This window comes from Nyctereutes procyonoides, unplaced genomic scaffold (assembly GCF_905146905.1).
Source record: "Nyctereutes procyonoides isolate TBG_1078 unplaced genomic scaffold, NYPRO_anot_genome, whole genome shotgun sequence".
NCBI lineage: Eukaryota > Metazoa > Chordata > Mammalia > Carnivora > Canidae > Nyctereutes > Nyctereutes procyonoides.
In genome coordinates, this window is record NW_026575021.1 from 11,017,521 (window position 1) to 11,033,849 (window position 16,329).

Consider the following 16,329-nt stretch of genomic DNA (forward strand, 5'->3'; position numbering starts at 1 on the left):
TGCAGAGAATGCTGGCAGGTGTAGACTTTGCTGTCGGCTGCAAAGTCTATGGTGGCTCAGGGCACTGGAATGAGCAGGGGGCCTCAGGGTCAGTTTTCATGTGGAGAGGTCTGTCCCGCCAGACACAGGCTGCAAGGTTGCTGACAGTGGCAGAATGTGGTGGTGGAAACGCTCACCCCAACAGTTCTCTCCTCAGTGTCTCTCCAGCACCCTCTGCTGGGAAAACTTAGGATGATGCTCTCGGAGGAGATGCTTAAAAGAGCTCTGTCCTTTATTACAGAGCACATGTTGAAGGGTGAACTGGAGCTGAGAGGTCATACATTGATAACTGGCACAGGGTTTACCCAAGTATATATGTACTTATCGAGGATAAATGTGGTTGGGGGATTGTGTATGAATCCTCTGGCAAAAAGAATCCACATCAAGATAATAATCAGTAATGGAAAATAAATATAATTAAATCACATCTTTAAAGACATATTATCTATTTATTTTTGAGGGAGACAGTGAGAACGAGCAGGGGGAGGGGCAGAGAGAGAGAGAGAGAGACAAGCAGACTCCCCACCGAGCAGGGTACCTGACTCCGGGGCTCCATCCCAGGACCCTGAGGTCATGACCTGAGCTCAAATCAGACACTTAACTGAGTCACCCAGGTGCCCTTAAATCACATTTTTAAAGTGGTGGGCAATATAAGTATTCAGGTATCTTATTTTTTCTATATTTATTTTAGGATTTTTTAAAGAATTGAGGTGGAAATTGCACAAATCATAAATGTCTATATTTTTTGTTTGTTTTTGTTTGTGTGTACACACAAATGAAACTACTACACAGATCAAGATACAATTTTTCCACCACTTTGGTGGATACCTCATTCCTCTTCCCAGTTAAAATCCTCCGACCCATCAGAGGCAGCATTCATCTGGCTTTTTTTTTTTTTAAGATTTTATTTTTATTTATTCATGACACACACACACACACACACACACAGAGAGAGAGAGAGAGAGAGGCAGAGACAAAGGCAGAGGGAGAAGCAGGCTCCATGCAGGGAACCCGATGCAGGACTCGATCCCGGGACTCCAGGATCACGTCCTGGGCCAAAGGCAGGCACTAAACTGCTGAGCCACCCAGGGATCCCCCTCATCTGGCTTTTAGTTCTTGTTCAGGAACTTTATGAAATTGGAACCAGAAGTAAGTACTTTGTTGTGTCTGGCTTCTTTTGGTTAGTACGATGTCTTTGAGATCCACCCATTCATATATATATATATATTAATCTATATATATTCATCATATGAACATACCACATTAAATGAATATACATTTATTTTTCTATTCTTCTGGACATTAAGGTTGTTTCTAACTTTGTATTATTTGAATAAAGCCACCTTAAATGTGAATTTTTGGGGACTATGCACTCATTTCTTTTAGGTGTCTATACAGAAGTGGAATTGCTTGGTCATGGTGCTGCAGTAGTAGGTTATATTCAGTTTTAGTAGATACTGTCAAACATTTTTCAAAAGTCTTTGAAGCAATTCCACTTCCACCAGTAAGTATGAGAATTCCAGTTGCTCCAAATTGTTGCCAACACTTTATATTTTCAGCTTTTTTTTTTTTTTTAGCTATTCCTCTGGGTACTCTTTAAGAATTAAAATTAATTGGACTGCACATGATATTTATCGATCCTTATAATTTTAATTATCTCTCTAATTATATTTTGTGTTGTCCCCTTTGATAAACACAAAAGACCTCTTTTCTTCCAAATATTATCTAAAATTTCAAAGTAAAAATAACAACAAGTCACTTTTGAAAATGTTCTCAATTTACCCAGGCTTCGCATGATATACAGGTTTCCAGTGCAAAACTTTACTATCATACCACGACGGTTTCATAAGTGAGAGAACACGTAAGATTCTGATTCCAAAGTTATTATTATGATTATACATTTTCATTGTAGAACATGGCAGGTGAAAAATTCTGATTATGTGAGTTATTGGACTGATGAAGTCCTCTAAAAGTAACTGGAATTTCTAAGTAAGCATCAAGTACATTTATACAGTAACCATATGGCATAGTGCTTAAGAATATAGGCCAGGAATCCTATTACTCAGTTCTGATTCTGGTTCTGCTAGGATTTTGAATAAGAACATCCTCTCTGTTTCCTAATCTGAAAAATAGTACTGATAGCAATAACTAGCTGTGTGAGCAAAGGCAGGCTACTTGACCTCTCTGTGCTTCCATGTTCTTGGGTATAAAATGGGAATAAATAGTGTTATTGCGAATAACTAATTAGCTAACTAGTTAATACATAAGATGCTTTTTTTTTTTAAAGATTGTATTTATTTATTCATCAGAGACACACAGAGAGAGGCAGAGACACAAGCGGGCTCCATGCAGGGAGTCCCATGCGGGACTCAATCCCGTGACCCAGGGGTCACACCCTGGGCTGAAGGCTGGCGCTAAACGGCTGAGCCACCCGGGCTGTCCCATAAGGTGCTTTAAATAGTGCCTGGCACCTAAATGCTAGTTGAATATTAGGTATTTATTAATGTAGAGAGAAGTGAAGCTGGAGAGTTGCATGAAGACTGTGTAGTTCCAAACAGCGGTCAATGCATTTCTCCATCCCAGATGGATCCCCGTTTTTTTTTTTTGTTTGTTTGTTTGTTTGTTGTTTTTGTGGGTTTGTTTTGTTTTGTTTTTAGAAATTTATCGACCTATTTATATGTTATCGGAAAAGTCAGCGAAGTCAGCCTTAGGTCCCGGCTCTTACCTCTTACCTCTTAGTATGATCCACTTTAGGGAGCTGCCACATAGGTAAACACCGGCCAGCCTCCAGAACACCTGCCTGCACACCCTAAAACACGGAGTCGCCCCCTCCGGGTCGCTTTAGGGCTGAGAGGGATGCTCCCTCCGCTGCAGCCACGTCCCCGCTGCGCTCCCCGCTCCCCTGCCTCCTCCCCGACCCCGAAGTCTTTCCATCGCTTATTTCCATCGGTGAGAATCTCCCTGCCACCTGAAAGCGCGGGTCGAAGGTAAAGCTGGAGGAAAGTCAACTAGGGCCGGGGACACAGGATCCTGACACCCAAATGGGTTTGGGATGCTCCTAGGCAGCCCCCTCCCACCTCCCGCCTCTACCTTCCTAGCCTAGCGCCCTCTCCCCGCCCCGAGCCGGCCCCGAGCCCGCCCAAAGCCCCAGAGCACGCCGGGAATTGTAGTTTCCGGAGCCTCGCTCCAAGTCGGCGCGTGCGTCCTGCGCTCCCCCCGCCCCCTTCCAAACACTCCCGGATGAGGAAGTGGCCGCTGATGCCACGCGTTCTGCGGGCCGCGGGGCCGGGCTTCTGGGAGTTGTAGTCGCCGGGGGCGGACGCCGTCGGTAAGCAGACGTAGCTTTCCTTGGGGTCCGCTCCTGCAGTTGGTTCCGGGCGGGATCCGGGGGCTCGGTCGGTGCGTACTTGGGTCGGCCCCGCGCTCCCCCAGAGGCCGGGCGGGCGCCTTGGGTTCCCCGGCTTCCCCCTGCGTGGCGCTGGGTGCTCGTCGCCCCGAGCTCCATGCCTCTGCCCGGCCCGCTCCTCGGGCTGTCGGGTCCGTCCTCCACAACCGGGGCTCGGCGGGGACGGGCACTCGCCCTCCGGGTGACCCGGCCGCGACCTCCTGGATCGCGGCCCTTGCCCTCGGGCCCCCAGCCTCGCGCTCCCGCTCCCGCCACTCACCGCGTTCCTTTCTGCCCCCCTGCAGGGATGGAAGCCTCCTGGCGCCAGGTGGCCGGCGGCCGAGGCCGAGCCCGAGGACGGGCCACCGCGGCGGCCCCTTCTTCGGGGAATGGAATCCACCTCCGCGGCGCCGGAGGAGGGCGAGGCAAGGGGGCCGCGGGTCCTGGCCCCCGCCCGGGGGGAGCGGCGAGCCCGGCGGCGGCGGGGGGCTCGGCCCGGAGCGGCCCCGCGGGACCCGGAGCCCCGCAGACCCCCGCGGCGTGCGGTGAGCCCGGCCCCCGCCGCGCCTCCCCCTGCGCGGGCCGCCTCCGCGCCCCCTCCGCACCCCGCACCCCGCAGGCCAGGCGGCCCGCAGCCGCCCCTTGCACCTTGATTCCCTCCTTGACCACTGTCTTCTCTTCTTCTTCTTTTTTTCCGCCTGCTGAATCCCTAGGACCAGAAGTCGTGGCTGTGTTTTAGCAGAGCCTGAGCACACAGGCAGCTCTGGAATGTCCCTGCTAATAGAGGATTTGCATGAGGCTAAGGGAATACCCACCCCCACCCCAGAAATCATTTTATTTTTATGTTTGGAATTTATTTTTCAGTATATATATATATATATTTTTTTTTTCCCCCCAAGGGGAGGAGCAAGTTGAGCTTCTGAGTGCTTTTCCCCATAAGCCCATTTTAAAGTTAGATGGTGTTCTCTTAGTCTACAGCTGCTGAGTTTATTTTAATTACAGGGTAGTTGGCCTACAGTGTTTTTTTTTGTTTTTTTTTGTTTTGTTTTGTTTTAGTTTCAGGTGTGCGATAGAGTGATTCCACGCTATTGCACTGGGTTAGGATTGAGCCTGTAGTTTTGGGTTTGGTTCACGCAGTCCTTGAAATCTGAATCGGTTTGCCAGCGGGGTTTCTTTTCTCTCTCTCTCTCTCTCTCTCTTTCTCTTCCTTCCTTCCTTCCTTTCCTTCCTTCCCTCCTTCCTTTCCTTTCTTTTTTTGTTTTGTCTTTTTAAGATCTCATGAAAATCTGGTTAACTCTTTGTAAACTAGGATCCTGTGGCTTTAGCTTTGTGCATGGCAGTAGTCAGTTGCAGAAATCCCGTTTAGATTAGGTTTAGGGACTCCCATTTCACGTGGTCTCTCCTATCGGCAGGGTCGGTTGTCATTTTTCTACCCTTTGCAGGATTGCCTTGGGTTAGTGACTCTAATTGGCTCTGCCCTGTGTGAGCACTTGAGCTTATGCTTACTTCAAAGTAATATCACCTGAATATCATAATATATTTAGTGTTTGTACTTTTTTTCCCTGCCAGTTCAGAAACATTCTTATCTGAGTTCAAAAGGAAATTTATTTATTTATTTAAAAGATTGTATTCACTCATGAGAGATAGAGAGAGAGAGAGGCAGAGACACAGGCAGAGGGAGAAGCAGGCTCCATGCAGGGAGCCCGACGTGGGATTCGATCCCAGGACCTTGGGGTCACACCCTGGGCCAAGGGCAGGCGCTAAACCACCAAGCCACCCAGGCTTCCCCTATTCATAAATTTCATATCCTTTTTCGGATATGTCTGATGTGGCCTCCTCTGGCATGTCATTATCTTTCAACCAGGGCTGTGTTTTAGCAGAGCCTTAGAACACACAGGGAGCTCTGAATTGTCCATGCTAATAGAGGATTTGCATGAGGCTAAGGGAATAATCCCCCCCCAATTATTTTATTTTTATGTGTGGAATTTATTTTTCAGAATATATTTTTTTTCAAGAGGAGGAGAAGTTGAGCTTCTGAAGGCTTTTTCCCTAAACTCATTTTAAAGTTAGATGGTATTCTCTTAGTCTGGAGCTACTGAGTTTATTTTAATTCCAGGGTAGTTGGTATACAGTGTTTTTATTAGTTTCAGGTGTGCAATAGAGTGATTCCACGCTTTGCGCTCATCACAAGAGCACTCCTGAGTGCTCATCACGGATTTCACCCATCCCTCCCACCCACCCACCTCCCCTCAGGTAGCAGTTAGGAGTTTACAATGGTGGGAGTGGTGCAATGTGCAAGTTGGAGACTAAGAACAGTTTTAGTAAAGTTTCTTGGATATTGTAGGAAAAAGCAAGCATTCTCCTGGATATCCAATTGAGATTTGACTGTAAGACATAATATATAAAAAGTTCGCTTTTGTCACCTTTCCTTGAAGTGATCTTATGTGGATACGTTGATAGGGTTATGGACGTTTATATTATATCTTCTAATTCAGCCTTTAAAGAAATGCATCCTTAAGTGCCAGTTTTCCACAATTAGTGGCATTTATCATCTCATTGCAATCAAGTTTTGAGTCCTGTATCTTATAGTCATTACTTTTCTCCTAATACTTAAAAAGATTCCTGTATAGGTACTGTGTACGTTTTCTTTCAATTTTACTTGAAATAATGGCATAATACCCAGCTAGACTGGCTGCAACAACAAAAGGAAAACGTTTCACGAGAGAAATAAAAGATAAAACATCACGAAGTAGAGGCGCACCACCCAGACTAAGAAAGCTTATCTGGGTAGTGGCTCATTAGTTTCAAGCTCAAAGTGAATTTTCAATCAGTGATTTACAGTTTTAATTTGTGAATTTAGAATCCCCTCAATATGGGCACTAATAAATTCAGATCAATTCAGTTATGTTTGTGGCTCCTTTCTTAAAACTGTGGTTACCTCAGAACAATAAAAACCTTTGACTTCTGAAAAAACAAAAAACTGTGGTTGCTGTTTATAAGAGTTCGTTAATGGTACTTGAAGAAAACTCCCCTGGTCCTTGCCCCCTTAAGGACTTGCGAATATACTATGAAGTAATCTAAATCTTTTTGTGTTATTTAACCAAGTAACAAAATGAGAAGTACAGTCAGTGCTGAAGAGATTAGTGGAAGAACTAATCCAAAATTTAACATTTCTTTTTGGAATGAAACTGCTGTAAGAACCACATTTTCCTATCGCCAGCATTTTGTGTGGATTAATGTTAAATATATATGTTCTGTGGCCACATTTGAATAAAGGCAAAAAGTCCTTGAGCTTTCTAAGAGCAGATTATAAAGATAACAGGTATACGGTGAATATTGTTTGGGCCAAATCTTTGCTGGGCGGTAGCGTGGAGGAGGATTGTTTGAGAAAGCATCCAGTTTAACGGTTTCTGATGTGCTCCTAGGCGGCATGCATCTCCCCTCTTAAAAATCACTGTGCCTGGTTTACTTTTAAACATCCCATTTTAATTTTTATTAACATCCTTATTTTGAGGTTGATTAATGGTTTTTTGGATGCTTTTGTCATGTCTTTATAGTTTTTAAATTTGTTAATCAGTGCTTCTAGAACCAGTTGCGGCATTTAGCAGGATATCTAACAAAAATGAAAGTTTTCATTGTGGTACTATTGTGTTTAGTCGTGTGACGAGAAACTTGAAAATACTTCTTTTGTACATAGTAGTAAAATAGGATGCTCCAAGAATGACTTTTAAACCTATGCTCTTAGGGATCGTTTTGCAGAAACGAAGATAATTTTTTTGTTTGTTTTGTTTTAAGCAGAGCTAATGTCTCAAAGGAAATTTGAGGAAATCAAGAAGGCCAATCAAGCTGCAGCCAAAAAACTTGTTGAAGAACACTTTAGCTCTTCCTCTGAAGAAGAAGGAGATGAAGATTTTGAAGGAAAACGGGGGAAAATAGTTGCTAATACATTTACAAGTTACACTACTCAGACAGGTGCTGTGTACTTTTAACTTTTGACTTTTTAAAAAAGTTTTTATTTGAATTACAGTTGGTTAACACACAGTGTAATATTAGTTTCAGGTGTACGGTGTAGCGATTCAGCACTTCGTACAACACCTGGTGCTCATCACAAGGGCACTCCTTAATCCCCATCACCTGTTTAACCCATCTCCCTTTAGTAACCATCAATTCTCTATAGTTAAAGAGTCTGTTTCTTGGTTTACCATTCACTCTTTTTTCCCCTTGTTTTGTTTCTTCCACATGAGTGAAACCATATGGTATTTGTCTTTCTCTGACTGACATATTTTTTACTTAGCATTGTACTGTAGCTCTATCCATCTCGTTGCAAAAGGCAAGATTTCATTCTTTTTTATGGCTAAACAATATCCCATTGTGTATACATAACACATCTTTATCCATTTATCAGTCGATAGACATTTGGGCTGTTTCTATGATTTGGCTAGTAAACATTGGGGTGCATGTACCCCTTTGAGCCAATATTTTTGTATTCTTTGAGTAAATACCTCGTAGTGCAATGCTAGGTCATAGGTGGTTCTATTTTTAACACTTGGAGGAACCTCCATACTATTCTCCAGAGTGACTGCATCAGCTTGCGTTCCCACCAACAGTGCAAGAAGGTTCCCTTTTCTCCGTATCTTCACCAGCACCCGTTGTTTCTTATGTTGTTGATTTTAGCCATTCTGAGGTGTGAAGTGGTATCTTGTTGTAGTTTTGGTTTGCATTTTCCTAATGGTAAGTGATGGTGACCATCTTTCATGTGTCTGTTGGCCATCGGTAGGTCTTCTTTGGAAAAATGTCTATTTCTGTTTTCTGCCCGTTTTTTAATTGGATTATTCATTTTTTGTGTGTTGAGTTTTATAAATATCTTTATATATTTTGGATATTTGCATTTTATCACATATCTCATTTGCAAGTATCTTCTCACATTCTGAAGATTGCGTTTTCATTTTGTTGATTTTTTTTTTTTCCTTTGCTGTGCAGAAGCTTTTTTATTTTAATGAAGTTGCAGTAGTTTATGTTTACTTTTGCTTCTCTTGCCTCAGGAGACCTATCTAGTAAGAAATTGCTATGGCTGATGTCAAAGTTACTGCCTTTTTTTGCCTCTTAAGATTTCAGTGGTTTCTTGTCTTATATTTAGGCCTTTCATCTATTTTGAATTTTTTTTTTTTTAATTTATTTATGATAGTCACAGAGAGAGAGAGAGAGGCAGAGACACAGGCAGAGGGAGAAGCAGGCTCCATGCACCGGGAGCCCGACGTGGGATTCGATCCCGGGTCTCCAGGATCGCGCCCTGGGCCAAAGGCAGGCGCCAAACCGCTGCGCCACCCAGGGATCCCCCTTTCATCTATTTTGAATTCATTTTTTTGTATGGTGTGAGAAAGTGGTCCAGTTTTATTCTTTTGCATGTTGCCGTCCAGTTTTCCCAACACCATTTGTTGAAGACACTATCTTTTTCCCGTTGGTATTCTTTCCTGCTTTGTCAAAGATTCGTGGACCATATAGTTGTGGGTTCATTTCTGGGTTTTAGATTCTGTTCCCCTAATCTATGTGTCTGTTTTTGTGCTAGTACCATACTGTTTTGATCACTATATCCTTGTGTAAAATAACTTGAAGCCTGGAATTGGGGTTCCTCCAGCTTTGCTTTTCTTTTTTCAAGGTTGCCTTGGCTATTGGGGGTCTCTGGTTCCATACAAATTTTAGGATTGTTTGTTCTAACTGTGAAAAATGCTGGTGGTATTTTGATAGGGATTGCATTAAATGTGTAGACTGCTTTGGGTTATACAGGCATTTTAACAATTCTTTCAATTCATGAGCATGGAATATTTTTCCATTTCTTTGTGTCCTTTTCAATTTCTTTCATCGGTGTTTCATAGTTTTCAGAGTACACGGTCTTTCACCTCTTTGGTTAGGTTTTTTTCCTAGGTATCTGTGGTTTTGGTCTAATTGTAAGTGGGATTGATTTCTTGATTTCTCTTTCTGCTGCTTCATTATTGGTATACAGAAGTGCAAGAGATTTCTGTATATTGATTTTGTATCCTGGGACTTTACTAAATTTATGTATCAGTTCTAGAAATTTTGGGGTGGAGACTTTCAGATTTTCTCTATAGAGTATCATGTCATCTGCAAATAGTGACAGTTTGACTTCTTCCTTGCCAGTTTGGATGACTTTTATTTCTTTTTGTTGTCTGATTATTGTGGCTAGGACTTCCAATATTATGTTAAATAACAGTGGTGAGAACAGACATCCCCGTCTTATTCCTGAGCATAGAGGAAAAGGTCTCAATTTTCCCTGGTGAGGATATTAGTTTTGGGTTTTTCATGTGTGGCCTTTATTTTATGTTGAGGTATGTTCCCTCTTAACCTACTTTGTTGAGGGTTTTTGTCATGAATAGATGTTGTACTTTGTCAAATGCTTTTTCTGTGTCTATTGAGAGAATCTTTGGTTCTTGTCCTTTATTAATGTGGTGTATCACGTTGATTAATTTGTGAATATTGAACTGCCCTTGCTGCCCAGGAATTCATCCGATTTGGTCATGGTGACTGATTCTTTTAATTTACTCTTGGATTCAGTTTGCTAGTATTTTATTGAGAGTTTTTTTCATCCATGTTCATCAGGGATGTTGGCCTGTAGGTCTCTTTTTAGTGGAGTCTTTTATTTGGTTTTGGTATAAAGGCAATGCTGGCGTCATAGAATGAATTTGGAAGTTTTTCTTCCTTTTCTGTTTTTTTCATATAGTTTGAGAAGAATAGGTACTAACTCTTCTGTAAATGTTTGGTAAAATTTGCCTATGAAGCCATCTGACCCTGGACTTTTGTTTGTTGCGAGATTTCTTCTATTACTGATTTAATTTCTTTGCTGGTTATCTGTCCGAGTTTTCTATTTCTTCTTGTTTCAGTTTTGGTAGTTTATATGTTTCTAGGAATTTGTCCATTTCTTCCAGGTTGTTCAATTTGTTGGCATGTAATTTTTCATAATATTCTCTTATAATTGTTTGTATTTTATGTGGTGGTGTTTTTTTCTCCTCTCTCATTTGTGATTTTATTTATTTGAGTCTTTTTTCTTTTCTAAGTCTGGCTAGTTTATTAGTTTTATTAATTTCTTCAAAGAAGCAGCTCCTTGTTTCATTGATTTGTTCTATTTAAGTTTTCTATGTCATTTATTTTTGCTGCAATTCCTATTTTTTCCTTCCTTGTGCTGGCTGTAGGCTTTGTTTTTGTGGGTTTTCTTTTCCCCCTAGCTCCTTTAGGTGTAAGGTCAGTTTGTTTATTTGAGACTTTTCTTGCTTCTTGAGGTAGGCCCTGTATTGCTACATACTTCCCTCTTAGGATTGCTTTTGCTGCATCCCAAAGATTTTGAACTGTTGTGTTTTCATTTGTTTCTGTTTCTGTTTTTTTTTGTTTCTTTTTTTAATTCACTGATTTCCTGGTTGACTCATTCATCCTTTAGTAGGATGTTCTTTAACCTCCATGGATTTGTGGTCTTTCCAGATTTTTTTCTTGTAGTTGACCAGGTTTCTTATTATGGTCAGAAAACATGCGTGGTATGATCTCAATCCTTTTGTACTTGTCGCTTGATTTGTGTCCTAGTATGTGATCTGTTCTGGAGAGTGTTCTGTGTGCATCTGAAAAGAATGTGTATTCTGCTGTTTTAGGATGGAATGTTCTGAATATATCTGTCAAATCCATCTGTTCTAGTGTGTCATTCAAAGCCATTGTTTCCTTGTTGATTTTCTGTTAGATGATCTATTGATCTAGGTGTTAAAGTTCCCTACTATTACTGTGCTGTTATCAGTTAGTTCCTTTATGTTTGTTATTGTTTTACATATTTGGGTGCTCCCATATTAGGTGCATAAATATTTACAGTTGTTAGATCTTCTTGTTGGATTGTCCCATTTATTATGCTATAGTGCCTCTCTTTATGTCTTGGTACGGTCTTTGGTTTAAAGTCTAGTTTTTCCAAAGTTAGTATTGCTACTCTGGCTTCCTTCTGACGTCCATTTGCTTGATAAATGGTTCTCCATTACCTCACTTTCAATCTGTAGGTGTCTTGAAGTCTAAAATGAGTCTCTTATAGGCAACATATAGATAGGTCTTATTTTTCTTTCAAATCTAACATGCAATGTCTTTTGATTGGTACATTGGGCCCAATTTGCCCATTCAGAGCAATTGTTGATAGATATGTATCTAGTGCCCTTTTATTCTTTTGTCATTGCTTCTGGAGATTTTCTCTGATCCTTTCTTGTCTTTGTCACTTTTGGTCTCTCCTTTTCACTCTTTGACTCAGAGTCCCTTTTAATATTTCTTGCAGGGCAGGTTTCATGGTTCTGAACCACTTTAGGTTTTGTCTGGTAAACTCTTTATCTTTTCTTCTGTTCTGAATGAAAGCCTTGCTGGGTAGGGTATTCTTGGCTGCAGATTTTCCCATCCAGCACATTGAGTGTATCATGCCACTCCCTTCTGGCTCATTCCAAGTTTCAGTTAAGAGATCTGCAGCTAGCCTTATGGGTCTTCCCTTGTAAGTTAAAGACTTCTTTTGTTTTGCTGCTTTTAAGATTTTTTTCTTTATATTTTGCAAATTTAATTACAGTATATTGGTGTTGGCCTGCTTTTGTTGATTTGGATGGGAGTTCTCCATGCCTCCTGGATCTGGATACTGTTTCCTTCCCCACATTAGGGAAGGTTTCAGCTTTGATTTCCACAAATAAATTTTCTGCCCCCTTTTCTCTCTCTCCTTCTGGGACTCCTAGAATACAAATGTGAATACATCTGATGAGACTTAGGGACTGAATTCCCTAAGTCTTCTTGTGTTCCATAATTTTTCTTTGTTCAGCTTCATTATTTTCCATTACTTTATCTTCTATGTTATTTATTCCTTGCTCTGCTTCTTCTACCTTGTGTTCATTTCATCAAGCCTGTTTCCAGTCTCAGATACTGTACTTTTCATCTCTGACTGGTTCTTTTTTAACATTTATCTCTGCAGTAAGGGTCTCCCCTGATGTCTTCCGTTGTTTTCTCAAGCCCAGCAGTATCCTGCATACTGCTGATAGATCAAGCATTATCTCTTGCACTTAGACCTCTGGCCACGACTTGATCTTGTTCTTTTGTTTGGGATAAATTCCTCTGTCTTGGCATTTTATCTAAGTCTCTGCCTTCTTCTCTGTTAGAAAAGCCTGTTATGTTCCTGTTCCTGAGAATAATGACTTTATGAAGAAGAGGTTAATAGTGTTTAGGGCCTGGTGCTTCAGGGAGTTATCTGTGGTGTGTGCTGCGGGTGCCCTGCTTTTCTGGCTTGACTCCTGTATCCATTAGGCCAGTCCTCTGCAGAGGCTCTTCTTGCCTGCTGTGGGCAGTGTTTGGTCCTTGGCCAGAATGTGGCAAGTGGTCTGCTTATTAAATGAGACCTGATACTGCTTCCACTGGAACTGAAGGCCGGCAGAACTCTTTGGTCGGAGCTGTGGTGTGGGCAGGGGTTCCTGCTTGGTCTTCTGGGGAAGGGGCCTGCTGCCCTGGGACTGCGGCAGGCTTGACTGAGAAGGGCTGGTCCATCAGGATGCAGGGGTGTGGGACTTGGTGTAAGCAGGTGAGGCAGCCATTGTCAGTGCTGTGCTGCTTACCACTCGTGTCTCTGTGTTTATACTGAGGGGCGCAGCAGGGAAATGGCACCAGCTGGCTCCTTTGTCCCCAGAAAGACATCTGTAGTGAACATGGTCTCTCAGGGAGGACTCCAGGAGGAACGAATAATCTCGATAATCTCCTCCTTGTGCCCCATGCATTTTTCAGATCACTGTTTCCGCGGCGCTGTCTGCCCACAGATTGTTTGCCTGCCTTCCCTCCAGGAGCAGAACAGTGCCCTCTGGGCTCATCCCAGCCAGCCCGCTGACCTTTAAAGCTCTAGGCTTTTTATGCCCCACTGGTTGCAATAACTCATGAAAATCAGCCTTTTCCGAGCCAGTGGCTTTGAGGAAATGTTCTGTGTGTTCTCTTTTTGTGCTTCTCTCTCTCTCCCTCTCTCTCTCTCTCTCTCTCTCTCTCCTTTCTCTGCGACCATGGCTCCCCACCCCCACCCCACCGCAGCACTCAGGATCCGCTTTTCCCCTAAACCATTTTCTCTGTCTCCACACTTCCTAGCTGCTTCACTGTGGCTTCTTTCTCTACTAGTGGAGTTTATTCTGTCAATCTTCAGGTTGATTCCTGGGATATTGAGAATGATTTGATAGTTACCTTATAGTCCCTCAAATACTGTCTAGTATTCCCTCAAATACTAGCTAACTATCTAGTACTCCTCCTCTGCTGCCATTGTAGCTCACCCCTCAGTTTTGACTTTTTTTGACATCCGTGAAAATATATTCCTAACTTTTAAAAAACACCTTTAGTCTATATGGAAGAGTTTCTGCATCTTAAGAGTGAGCATTTTTTTATTGTAGAGTTGAATTTTTATGCATTTTACTGTTTGAGTTACATGGAGAACACTAATCTTCCCATAAAGCAGAGAGAATGGCAGTGTCCCTTATAGCCTTAGAAGTTCTCCTACATATATATACATACATACACACACACACACACATATATAGTTGGCAGTTCATTATAGTTGGCAGCCTTAGAAGTTCTCCTACATATATACACATACGTATATATACACACTCATAGGCAGTTCATTAGGCAGTTGATCAGGATTTGGGAGGGGGATATCAGAACTCCCTGAAATGAGTGGGGTCAGATTGTCCCCACTTCTGATTTGGTTGGGCTTGACGACTTTGAAGACTCCCTTAAATCTCTTCTTCATTTTTCTTTGTTTTTCATCATATTAAATGTGTTTTGACCTCAATTTCATTTATTACTTTATATTGTATCATACAACTTCCGACTTTATGCTTTTTCTTTTTAAACTAAGTCTTCTTTGGTTTAATGTGTACAGTCACATTAAAAGTTGTGCATATCTAGGTTGCTCTCATTACCACATTTGTTTACGAGTGAGAGGGCCAAATTGATGTTGCTATGAAGGATTTGGTACTAAGTATAAAAATAGATTATTTTACATTTTAATACTTTCTACATTTCATACTTAATGCCATTATTAGAAAAGATGCCTGCATTGTATCACCAGTATTAGTTAATAGCCTGAGTATTCCGATGGCATCATGAAGATGGGCACACATTCTCAAATAGATTTTCTGAGGAATTTAATATCTGCTAAGGAATTGAGATTAGGAAGCTTGAAGTCTGGCTCAGCCAGGTAGATTGATAAAGTGTGACCTTTATCAGCTGGCTTAATCAGGTAAGTTGATCCAAGAGTTACTTTAAGGTTAGGAAGTTTCTTGGTTCTAAAGGACTTTATAGAATGTATAACCTTAAGAAGTTTCCTTCTTCAAGAGGACCTCACTTAAACTATTTTAGATAGGGTTTTATTTTTAAATAGGAAATTCCAGATTGTAACTCAGTCACAGTACTTCTTCCTACTATTTAAGAAAACATTTATCATTTATAAGTTATTAATTTTTGGCCTGGCTCTCAGCTTAAAGTGTTAAGGCAATTTTTCTTATGTTTTTTGTCAAATCCATCAATATTTTGACTCCTGTTCCTTTTTGTTCTCTACTTTGCTTATATCAAAATAAGGAAATCTGATTACTTGATTTAAGAACAATAAATGTTAGGTTAGTGTGGTGTTTCCCATCTCAAATTAGTGGATTAAACACCAGAACTTTGCCCAAAAAGTTTATTCTTTTGTTTGAACCCAGTCTTTGTACGTACCTTCATGGCCCTTCTCTAAAATATCAGACTTGCATGGTCAACTTCCTGATGGGTGTCCCTATCTTGTTGGCCCATGGACTCATCAAACATAGGTTGAAAGATAACTTATTTCTTGTTTTGTTTACCTCAAATAGTAGCACCCCACCCAACCCAGAAATCCGAGTACAATGATGGCACAAACATGAGTATATCTCATCCAGTACCGTTCTCCCCTCTGCCCATGTTAGACATCTCATTAAACACAGCACTTTTTCCTTTATTGATATGAACATGGCTTTTAAAGGCAGGACGATCTAATTGTCACCAAGCCCTCCTGAGTTTTACTTCCTAAATTTCTTAACTCCATCTTTCCTCTCCCCACATACTGTTATTGCCTAATTTAGTCCCTGATGTCTGTTTAATATGTGGATTAAATCCACATTAACTCTATGAGGTAGATATTAGTATTGCTATTATTACCATTTTAAAGATGAGGAAACTGAGACAGAAATGATTAACTTGCTTAAAGTAATTTTTTGCTTTATCTGCTATGACTGCCTCTCAGTTGGTACTTCAGGCTTTCAGTCTTGGCCTTCATAGATTCATTTTTCTTCAGTTGCCAGAGTGATCTTTTTAAAATGTGTGACTTCAGATGCCAGGGTATCCACCATGACGTCTTAGGCAGTATACTTAATCCTGCAACCAAACTTGAATACAGTTATCAAAGAAATCTTAAATAAATGTTATAAAGTTGGACTTTGTTTTGTTAAAGCGTATTCTGTCATGTTCTCAAATTCTATTTTACATGTTAGCTTTTAAATTAGGTGAAATTTAAAATCTTGTACTACAGTTGACCCTTGAGCAACATGAGTTTGAGCTATACATGTCCACTTATATATGTATTTTTTCAATAAATATGCACAGTAAATGCATTTTCTCTTACTGTTTTCTTGATAATATTCCTTTTTGTTGTTTTTGTTTAAAATGTTTAAGTTCTGATTAGTTAACATATATTGCAGTACTGGTTTCAGGAGTAGATTCAATGATTCATCACTTGCATCTAACACTGAGTGCTCATCATAACAAGTGCCAGCACCTCCTTAATACCCATCACCCATCTACTAGCTCATCCCCCACCCATCTCCTTCCATCAACCCTCAGTTTGTTTTCTAGTTAAG

The 16,329-nt window shown here is 41.2% G+C and overlaps 1 protein-coding gene across 2 annotated transcripts in view; it reads left to right on the forward strand.

Moving 5' to 3' along the window:
* Window positions 1-3,286: 3,286 nt before the first annotated feature.
* NFXL1 (nuclear transcription factor, X-box binding like 1) overlaps window positions 3,287-16,329 on the forward strand; it is a 72,376-nt gene continuing 59,333 nt past the window's right edge. The window contains exons 1-3 of one of the 2 annotated variants that reach the window (XM_055340774.1): window positions 3,287-3,367; window positions 3,730-3,969; window positions 7,223-7,396. In XM_055340774.1, coding sequence (XP_055196749.1) covers window positions 3,732-3,969; window positions 7,223-7,396 — 412 coding nt within the window. In that variant the 5' untranslated portion in view covers window positions 3,287-3,367; window positions 3,730-3,731. The other variant, XM_055340764.1, reaches the window with a different exon arrangement.